The sequence below is a fragment of the Humulus lupulus genome, chromosome 4, assembly GCF_963169125.1.
Source record: "Humulus lupulus chromosome 4, drHumLupu1.1, whole genome shotgun sequence".
NCBI lineage: Eukaryota > Viridiplantae > Streptophyta > Magnoliopsida > Rosales > Cannabaceae > Humulus > Humulus lupulus.
In genome coordinates, this window is record NC_084796.1 from 41,213,224 (window position 1) to 41,224,620 (window position 11,397).

General features: G+C 37.3%; 1 protein-coding gene and 1 long non-coding RNA gene across 3 annotated transcripts; one reads left to right on the forward strand and one right to left on the reverse strand.

Annotated features, from left to right (window-relative positions):
• The first annotated feature begins 2,309 nt into the window (after positions 1-2,309).
• On the forward strand, positions 2,310-5,053 carry LOC133830353 (uncharacterized). 2 transcript variants are annotated; one of them, XR_009892020.1, is made up of 3 exons: positions 2,362-2,763; positions 3,590-3,924; positions 4,075-5,053. It is a non-coding gene; the product is annotated as an uncharacterized LOC133830353 (long non-coding RNA). The 2 variants fall into 2 exon arrangements; XR_009892019.1 differs by lacking the exon at positions 4,075-5,053 and having other exon boundaries at positions 2,310-2,763; positions 3,590-4,050.
• Positions 5,054-5,137: 84 nt separating this feature from the next.
• LOC133832109 (uncharacterized) lies at positions 5,138-9,241 on the reverse strand. The gene is made up of 4 exons (XM_062262492.1): positions 8,273-9,241; positions 7,736-8,086; positions 5,746-7,627; positions 5,138-5,688 (listed from the first exon to the last, which is right to left on the reverse strand). The coding sequence occupies exons 1-4, from the start codon at positions 9,239-9,241 to the stop codon at positions 5,138-5,140; spliced, it is 3,753 nt and encodes a 1,250-aa protein (XP_062118476.1).
• Positions 9,242-11,397: the final 2,156 nt, after the last annotated feature.

Here is an 11,397-nt window from a genome sequence, read left to right on the forward strand (position 1 = left end):
TTGTTGGGTTTTATGCTTTTATAAAACTACATTTCTTATGTTATTCATTCATTATCAATAAAGAAGTTGAAATCATTTTGTTCAATCAAATTGCATTGTTTACATGTTTTATTACATGATTAATTATTATTAATAAAAATGTTTATAAAATCCCGAACATATGTAGAGTTACAGTTATAGTGAATCAATCACAAATTATAATTATATGTTCTAAAGTATTTTGTCCTAAGAATAAATCAGTACACTGGATTTTTACTGATTTGGTATTCTACGATAATATCTACTTACACATCTGGTGTGATGTCCTATCCATGACATTGACCAAGTAGATAAGATCGGATGTATTCTGTTGCATTAGACTAGACCGATATTGATTACTGATAAGATAAGTATGTATCGTTATTATCTAATCTAATCATATCACAACATTGACTATAGGTTAATTCAATCTTAATTCTAAGTGATTAATATTCTGCTAATTGTATTATTCAAGTCTTTTTATTTGTTCGTTACCAGCTTACCCTATGGACTAGCTGCTACTTACATATTGGAGATTTGGCAATATAATTGAGTGGGAGTATTTATCATAGACATGAAATCTATAGCTTCTTTTTAAGGAGTGAAATGATGATTTCCTTATAGCTAGTTTCAAGTGTTAAATGATAGAGTACTCATTTCTGGAATTAAGTTTACAGAAATATTACTTACAAGGAACTTAGTGGGAGTTAAGGATAAAATATCAATAAGGAGTAAAACAGTAATTTACACTCGTCTCATTAGTAGATCATCTATAGATGATTGAATGACAGTTATGATTATATTGGAGTTTCAGTTCATGGATTCATGGTCCCCATGTCATCTCTTATCAAAATGAGCCTAGTAGTATTGAATAATTATTTTAATTAATAATTATAAAATTATCATATTGACTAGGTCAATGGAAATAAATAATGTAAACTATTTATTGATGTTTTGTGATAAAAGAAACAGAAGAAACATTGAAGATTTTATTGCAAAGTCCCAAAAAGATATTATTATAGTCAATTGAGACAATTTTGTTAATTTAATAAATTCGTATTAATATTAATAAAATGAATTAAATAAATTTCAAAATTATAATTGGTTAATTTTGACAAGTATTTTATTAATTATAATTATTAAGTAATTAAAATAAAATGGGAAACTAAAACATATTTTATATCCTAGTTAATTGCCTATATATACTCATGTTATAGAATGCATTAGGTCAATGAATTTGACAAGGTAAAAACCCACTCCTAATATTCTATACCTAGCCACCCACTCTCTCTTAGTTTTCTCTCTAAGAATTTTCTTCTCATGTGTTGAGACTTGTCCGCACAAACACTATGTTGTTTAGAGAAAGACTTGAAATGTTGTGATATTATTTCAAAGCGATTTGGATTTCTTGCAATACCTAGCATTTAACTAGGGAAAAAAGTTAGGGAATTCAAATGGTGTAGTCTTATTCTTCTATGTATTCATAAGTGCTCTAATATCTATTGTGATATTTACGAATCTCTGTATGAAAATCACATCTATGTATGTATTTATGTTAATAATTGTATGTTATTTTGTGTAATAAGAAACATGTATATAGACTTATATAAATGACATCCTACACATTTTGCATAACTTTTTTTTATTTGTTTATGTTTGACAAATCCTCTAGTTTTATGAGTTAAGGCCATTTCTTTGAATATAAATCAATTTCCAATCCATAACAACAATTATACATGATACAATCTATACTATATTTATACTTATAACTTTCCAAAATTCTTTTCATTGGGAACTACTTAGCTAAAATATAAACCTTAATTGAAAAGTCTAAATCCTAAATGCTATATTTTCTTCCTGCATTGACTCTGTAGTTGGGGAGTTCTTCTCACAAAATACTTCTTCATCGGTCAAATTTGGTGAAAACTCTTCTATACCCATTAATCTAGAAAATCAACACCTTCTTCGTCATACTCCTCGTCTGTCCAGTCAAGTATATTACCATTTCTGTTCGCTTTTCTCACACAAGTTGCCTTGTTGTGAATTATTTTCCATGCAAGTGCGAATTAATTTTCTTGAACGCTTGTGAGAAAAGAAGTGAAAAGTAAATTCTAAACAAAATGGGAATACAGCTATGCATATATCAAAAAATTGGGCACAGCTAAGAAAAGATTTATAAAGGTACGAGAAGGAAGTTATTTTACCATTATTTATCATGTTAAATGTTGTCAGAGGTGAAATAATGTTAAACCACTTATTGAGGAAGATGAATGAAATGTTTTGGCATGGTATAATTAAATAAGAAACGGTGTAGAAATGATAATGTCGTCATGGCCTTATGCATATAAAAAGTCCCTTATCCAAATAAAAGTCCCATAGTTAAAATCTCCATATTGTTTGTTGGCCTCACGACATTAGGGTCCATGGGTGAACTGTCCACAAGATACTTTGAGTATATCCATTATTGATCATCAATAACACGACAGTTTTCCTTCCAATTGTTCGGCTACATAACTTCCGAAACAGAGCACTGAGAACAAAGGTTGTTGTTGCCGACATTAATTTTAAGGGCATGTGAAACTATTAATTGGAATTAAATTCATGGAACTAGTATTTTTCTCCCACTGCTCGCTTTATTTGGAATGCTGAAGATTTGATAGACGGCCGGTAGCTCGACTTCTATAGGAAAAGGAAAGGTGAACCTTGAAGTTTGTCGATGATGGCGATAAACCATATTAGAACAAGGTAAAGAGTATTCTCATATCTTCAGATTCTGGTGCAATGGTTATCGTGCTTTATGTTTTCAGTGACATTATTTGTCTATGTATTTACCCAATTGTAGATATGTCCTAATAAACAAACAAATTACATTCTCCTTACCACTGTCTTATCTTTTCATTAATCATTTTATGGGTGAATGGTTCAAAAAAATTATTAGGCTAAGATGCATGTCACTAGATTAGCTTTACACCAAACTAACAGACCAGAACTATTACATATGTGGGACTTTGGTAGAATTAGAATGAATATTTTATAAATCCAGCCTATGTAGCAAAGGTCATTCTATCACTTTCCAGCTATGTCGCTTAGAATTGGTATGTTCAATTCGAAAGGAGTGCTAGGTTAGGAAAACAGGGGTGGTCAAAATTTCTTTATTAAGAATAAGGGCGCCATTCCTAATACCTCCAATGTACGGCTGCGATAGGGCTTAGTCATAGTATGAAGACACAACTTTCTTTGAAATATATAGGATGGATGAATTTGAACAGGCAATACTGTAGTAAGGAAGAAAACTATAGTCACGTTTCATATGGGGGGAATTATGGAGATTTCTGAATCAGATCCATGAGTGCAATACATTCCTTGTAATGAAACTAGTTAAGATTGTGTTAGTTATTGATTAAAAGTGTTTTCAAGTATTTGTAGCCGAGTTTCGCAATGAAATTTTCATCCATTTATTGCAGATTGGAACACTTAATTTATTTTCATATAATTTATGTATAGCTTCTTCTTGTTCTTATAATTTATTATTGGTACATACTGATGGAGTGGAGTATAATTTCTTATTTAGAATTTTCAGGTGACCGGAATTGAACAAAAAAAATTAAAACTGAACCAGGCAGAGGGTGAAGTAAACTCGTGCTGGAAGCAAAATCAGGGGGTTCGACAACTGGGGTTTGGGAGAAGGAAGTTAACATGGAAACAAGATCACCAAGAGGGGACAACGTGAGGTTCTCAAGCACAAACTTTCCTCCAACTTTGTGGGGTAAAAGGAAAAGAAAATCCAAAGAGGAACACATAACCATACAATAGAGACAATATGGGATTAGACGAGGACATAAATATTGCAGAATGGTGAGGAATGACTCAGTCAGATTATACCCTATGGAACATTTGTCCCACCAGGTAAGATGGATTTGTCAAAGAATGGTTTATTTTGCTAGTATATTTAATTCTTTTGTATGGTTTGCTAATGGCTTGTTCGTAATTCAAAATTTTTTGGCAATAAATTTATTAAAAATTGTTATCTAACAGTCCCACCATTTTTTTCTCTAGAAAAATCAAGTCACTATAATGGGAATAGGGGATGGCAAACTAATTCTAAATTGGTACAAAGAATGGCCAGAAAATGTTAAAGCAAGAATCCAACTTACCCGTCTCCAAACTTTGGTAGATGACATTAATCGCTACAACATAGATCTACCTTTGATACAATGTCTCGCAGAGAAATGGTGGGACCCTACACACACATTCATCTTGGAGAGATGATAATGACCCCAAAGGATTTTAGTGCAATAACTAGAATAGCTATCGAAGGCAGACCTTTGAAGATTGATAAACAAATTCATAAAAAAAATATATATAATTGAAAGATATTTAGGACAACCCTTGGTAAGTACAAGGCAGAGAAGAGTAGAAATTTGTTGGTTGTATGAGACATCAAAATATGATTATCACAACCATTGAGGAAGAAGAAATATTAATCAAAGTGTTCTTGTTGGACCTACTCGGGCCAACTTTATTTGCAAGACAGAACAACTTGGTGAATGTGTCTTTCTTACGCTCAATAGATAGTCTTGAACAAATCAATATGTACAATTGGGGTGCAGCTAGATTGGCTTATTGTTACAAGAAAATGGATGATTTATGCATATAATGGACAAAGTCAATAGGTGGACTTGAGAAAGCATGAGAAGTAATATAATTACACAAAAATGCTTATGCAAATTCAGTTATTGCTTCGAAATTAAAAGTATTAATTTTCAACGTGTGAAATTTGAAATACTGGTAAGGGGTAGAGAGTACTTACCCTGTTTGCGTGTTACATCTCAATGTACCATATAAAATATATTTCCAAGAACCATGCTATGGATGAACTGCCCTCCGCAAACCATGGAACACACAATCCTCGAAGAATACTATTGGGAAAAACTAGATCACCTCGCATTTAAATATGTAAGCAAAAATGGTAGTTCAATCATTACCTATTTTTCAATGTAGAAAAGCATCACATCACCACTAATTATGTTAGGTAATAGCTTTTTTTTTTTTTTTTTTTTTTTAAATCAAAGACTATCATTAAACCACAACAGAAAACAGAGAAAACCAACAAGAAACCTTACAACAGAACAGGCAAGTCTGCCATTAGAGCAGAACAAGCAGCAGAGGGTAAACCCCCGTTCCAACCCGCACTATCACCATTCAACAAGGTGAACTTTGCTAAAAAATGAGCCAGCCTATTTGCACTTCTACAAGCAAAACCATCCCCTTTACACTCAATAGCAGAAATCCCCAATTTACAACTCCTAATCAGCCCCTCCATATCATTGCAATCAACCTCAGCCCGATTCACCAGATTGACTGCCTGAAGACAATCAGATTCAACAAAGAAATCCCTGAAACCCATCTCCAAACCCAGACGAAGCCCCTCATTAATAGCTGTCAGCTCTGCCACAAGAGGAGAGAAACTCCTCTCCCACACACAGGAACGGACACCAACACAAGAACCCAGGTGGTCCCTGGCCACAGTCGCAGCACTCCACGCCCCCTTCTCTGCCGAAAAGCCAGCATCCACATTTATTTTAACAGAGCCAGGAGAAGGAGGATTCCATCTTTGCACAGCACGCCTCGCCGAGGACCCAGAAGAATGGCCGTGCGTCTCAATATAATCTGCTCAGTACCTGAAGCTCCAATCCAGCAAATCAATAGGTAAAGGCTCTCTCTCACCTCTAATCATTTTATTTCTGATATTCCATAATTGCCAAGAAAGAACACAGAAAAATTCAAAGTCTTCCTGGGTGCAATTTGACCGTAAAACATTGAGGAAGATAAGAGGATCTTTTTCAGGGCAGCTCTTAATTAACTTCCAAAATTTTGTTTGCTTCCAGAATTTTGAACTAGCAGTGCACCACCAAATTGCGTGGAACACATCCTCCCCTCCCTTAATCGTACATCTAGAGCACTCCCTGGATAAGCACACCTTCCTGCAAAACAGAGACACATTAGTGGGCAGCCATGCATGACATAACCGCCGTAGGAAAATTTTAATTTTGTTAGCCACTCTCAACTCCCAAATCTTTTTCCACAGTGATTTTGAATTCATAGCATCAGAGTTCTCAGGCATCTCAATTTGGTTCATAGCAACATAGTACCCGCTTCTAACACTGTACTCCCCATTCTTTGAAAAATGCCATAGCAACTTATCCCTCAACTGAACACTAGAGCACGGAAGACTCAACATCAACTTCGCATCGTCTTCATTAAAAATACACTTTATCATTACCTCATCCCAACTCCCATCACTACGCTTGAGATCAATGACTTTGAGATCAGGCGGAATAAAGGGAACATCATAGATCTTGAAAGTGTTAGGCCTCGGAATCCACGGATCTTTCAAAATACTCACATCGTTGCCATCGCCAATCCTCCATCTAGCACCCAACTTTAAAATGGAATTCCCCCAAACAAGGCTCCTCCACACACACGAGCCTTTCGAACCACCCTTAGCCTCCAAAATTGAAGAATTTGGGAAATAACACGATTTCAGAATTCTAGCACATAGGGACATTGGATTCCTCAAAAACCTCCAACACTGCTTAGCCAACATTGCCTGATTGAAAACTTGGAGATTTCTGAAACCCAGACCCCCATTGTCCTTGCTCTTGCATAAGGTATCCCATTTGCACCAATGAATCTTCTTTTTTTTCTCCGTAGAACCCCACCAGAATCTAGCTGCCATGCCATGAAGACTATCAATTATTTTCTTTGGGATTCTAAAACAGCTCATCGCATAAGTGGGAATAGCCTGAATGACTGCTTTAATAAGAATTTCTTTCCCTGCAGCAGAGAATAAAGATCGTTTCCACCCCTTTAGCCGCTTCCAAACTCTATCTTTAACACACTCAAACACTTCTCTTTTGTTCCTTCCCACAAAAGATGGAAGCCCCAGATACTTCCCATGCACCGTAGCAAGATTAACCCGCAACAACTCAGCCAGCTTTTTTTGATCCTCCAAACTTACACATTTTCCAAAGCTTACATCAGATTTCTCCAAATTTATAAGTTGCCCCGACGCCCTAGAATACACATTAAGAATGTTGTTGAAAGCCACAACATCTCTTTGGGTTGCCTCCATAAATATCATACTGTCATCCGCAAAAAAGAGGTGCGAAACCGAGATCTTGTCCTTCACAAATTTTAGACCCTCAATGGTGCCCTCCTGCTCGGCTCTCCTAATCAAAGACGAAAAGGCTTCCGCACAGAAAAGAAAAAGGAAAGACGAGAGGGGGTCCCCTTGTCTTAAGCCCCTCGAGGGTCTAATGTCTCCCTTGATGTTCCCATTTAGAAGAATTGAAAACTTCACAGATCTAACACATCTCATCACTTTTTCCACCCACTTCTGACTATATCCCATTTTGATCATTACTGCTTCAATAAAGCCCCATTCAACTCTATCGTAGGCCTTTGCCATATCCAACTTCAACGCCAATTTTGTACCATTTCCATAGAAATTTTTCTTCAGACAATGAATCCCTTCGAACCCAATAATAGCATTATCTTGAATTGCTCTTCCAGGGACAAAAGCACTCTGAGCTTCAAAAATAGTATCCTGTAAAGTTAGTCTCAATCGATCAGCCAGGCATTTTGATATAATCTTGTAAATAACATTACAAAGACTAATCGGTCTGAATTGCTCAATTTTTTAAGGTTTGTCAACCTTAGGAATCAAAGCTATCAGAGTCTCATTCAAACAAGCAACAAATCCATCACCATTCAGACATTTCAGGCAGACACTAACCACATCTTTATTCACATTGTTCCAATATTTTTGGAAGAAAAGAGCTGGTAACCCATCCACTCCAGACGCCTTTGTTGGGTTCAAATTTTTAATAACATTGACAACCTCCTCCTCAGTAAAGTCTTCCTCCAGCATCATGTTAATAGAACTCGAAACTTTAGCCTCAATTCCGACCAACACCTTGTTCATATCATCAACCGAAATCTTAGACGAAGAGAACAAGTTCTGAAAGTAGTTGCAAATGATCTTTTCAACTAAAGCGTCCTCATTCTACCAACAGCCAGCACTATCACGCAACCCCAATATTGTGTTCTTCTTCCTTCTAGCGGACGCCTTATAGTGAAAAAATTTTGAGTTCCGATCTCCACTTCTCAGCCAAAGAGCTCTACTCCTCTGCCTCCAATACTGGTCCTCCTTTTCATGCAGACAATTTATTTTATATTCAATCTCCTTCACCTCCTTCCACCTAGAGGGATCATTAGCACTAGAAAGAGCAGAAAGCTCACGCTTAGCTACCCTCATTTCCTTGTTCCACTTTTGCTTTTCCTCCTTATTCCACTTACTTAAAGCCTTGCCACAATTACTAATCTTTTCCTTGATTTTTTGAGAGCTATTAGAGATACCGCCTCTGGCCCAGCTCGTAGTCACAATATCCAAGCATTTCTCTTTCTCACACCACGCCTCCTCAAAATGAAAACGCGTATTCCTCTTGACCAATCCACACTTATCGTCCGACTCAAGCACCTTGAAAGAGACCAGCAAAGGATGATGATCAGAACACAACCAATCCAGAACATCCACCTTTGCCCCTGAGAACAGCCCAAGCCACTCCGAATTGCATAAAACTCGATCCAATCTTTCCATAATCCCTCTACCATGCCACGTCATCTCTTTGTTTCCCTTTCCTAAATCCAAAAGGGAATTTTCATCAATAGCACACCTGAACCTGTCCATAGCCGCCATGCTTCTACGATTCCCCCCACTTTTTTCCGAATTGAAGCATATCTCATTAAAGTCACCCGCACATAACCACGGCCCCACCATAATGTTCCTAATACGCCCAAGGAGATCCCAAGACAGATGCCTCTTAGAATGCTCAGGGTTCCCATAGAACCCAGAAAAAAGCCACAGAAGCATTCCCCTACCAGAAACCAAACCAGCAATATGGCCACATGACCAAGACAGCACCTTTAAATTGATATCAGAATTCCAAAATAACAATAGCCCACCACTCATCCCAATACGATCAACCGCCCACCAATTTTCAAAGTTCAGCCTTTCCACCAATTGCTTTGCTTGCGAACGAGAAAGCTTTGATTCAATAATAAAAATAATATCAGGTTTATGGACCTGAAGAAGGGACCTGAGAGCGTTGAATGTCCAGGGGTTCCCGATTCCCTGGACATTCCAGCTTAGGATTTTCATTGCTCCCGGCGGTCTTGATTCTCAAGACCCGCCGATACAAAATTGAAAAAAGGGAGTGACTTATCCGCAGACTCAGAAGACCCACTCCCCAAAAAACTAGCACCATCATTCCTTTGGCATATCCCCATATCAGAAACCCCTGCCATAACAACCTTGTTTTCTCCCCCAAAAGCTCCAGTTCTATTCTGTTCAGCTTGGCCCACCCCTCTAGCCATATTTTTCAACGATATTTTCCTTCTGTTAGCTTTCTGTTTTTCCTGACCTCCACCACAAGAAAAGGGCCCCACTTCATCAACCACCATAGCCAGTTTGCCCATATTCACCTTACCTTTAAGAATATTCAACTGATTATCAATTAAAGAATTCGTAGTCTCCTTTGATCCCTTCTCCCCACAGCTATTCCCTTTAGAGGTGTCCCCACACGGTTCCTCCTGTTTTCTTTTTTTTAAACATTGGCTTTCATTAATCTGAAAAAGAGCATCATCGGCAAAAGGGCCCTTGTCAGCCCTCTTTTTTCCACCATCCTCCTTTATCTTACTCCTCGTGGACCCCTTAGTAGCTGCCTTTCCTAACATTCCCGTAGTACCCTCAGCATTATTAATACACTCCTTATCATTAACACCACGAGTAGCTGCCCCCACCTCCTCCTTCTCCAATAGAACAGTTTCAACATTTATGGTGCCTCCTGGGGAAGCGATTGGGTTTCCCACGTTAGCATGCATGGAAAGAAGGGGCGGTTCACTTCTACTCCCTTCCGGTCGTCTATTCAGATCCCCCATCAACTCCGGCACCGACATGTTATTTGATATTTCCAGTGAACTGCAATTACTCTCCTTCATCTGAACAACAGGGCAATGTTGGGTCACCTCCTGCACCCTTCCAGCAGAGATATCCATCAACCGATCCTTTCCCTCATAGAGTCTAGCATCGAAACAATGCCTTAACCCATGCTCATTCTTCAGCCAAGGGCCATAGAGTTTCATAAGAGTGCCATGTTTATCTTTAACGAGCTTCATCTCCCCCTTGCACTCTCTTTCGTCATGCCCCCATATCCCGCATCGATAGCACAACAAAGGCATGTCCTCAAACCGCAAATGGACCCATTCCTTTCTGCCTCCCACCGGTACAAATCTTCCAGTGAAGATACTTTCGTCAGTAGGAAAATTAATCTTAACTCTAGCATAACCATTTAGCATAATTCTATCTTGGTTATTGTAATGACCCACTAATCTAGACTATTTGGACCATTAACGAAACTATACATAAAACTTACATTTTTACTAAAATACCATAATTTTATTGAGTAACTTGTAAAATAAGAGTTACTTACAAATAAATAGAATACTAAGAAGGATATGGGATCCCATTGTCTTTAAAAACAAAACATGATTTAAAATAAAAGACATTACATAAATGGTGCGGAAAATACATGTAAAAAGACATAAAACAAAAACTACATCCTCGAATCGAATAACACTCGGCCCCTTGACTCCATTCACCATCGATACACATCCTCTAAGCGTCACGAATCTTACCGCCTCTAAAGCTTATTTTCCTGCACATAAAACAAAAAGGAATGAGCCTAATGCCCAGCAAGGAAAATCTAACACATAGTCATAAACATAACTTCATAAGAAACATAAAGACTTAACATAATACATATAACATACACTTATTATAATGGCCATTATTACTTGGGGTCCCATAGACTAAACAAGCATATTCCCATGGGATTAGTGGGGTCCTACTTGCTAAGTAGGTCATATGCCCATAACCCATTTGGGGTCTTGTTAGTCATATGGGTCATATGCCCAAGCCTATAAACATACATGCATACATATCATAACACATTTAACAACATAGAACATAAGATAACATAAGATAACATAAGCATATAACATATTGATTCTTGCCTATTTTCCTTACCAAAGTTACCGGGATATGTGGACTGAGTTGGGACTTTTTGGAACACTCCTAAAACCATAATGAACAAGAGTGAGTTGAAAGAAGGAAAGAGATGAGAAGGAAATGGGAAGACTAAACCATTTGAGAAACATGCTTACCGAAACTTATGTACTCAAGAACATAGATTCCCTAACCAAAATGAAGATTAAGGTTAGAGATTGAGTAGAAGACTATGAGAAAGAAAATAACAT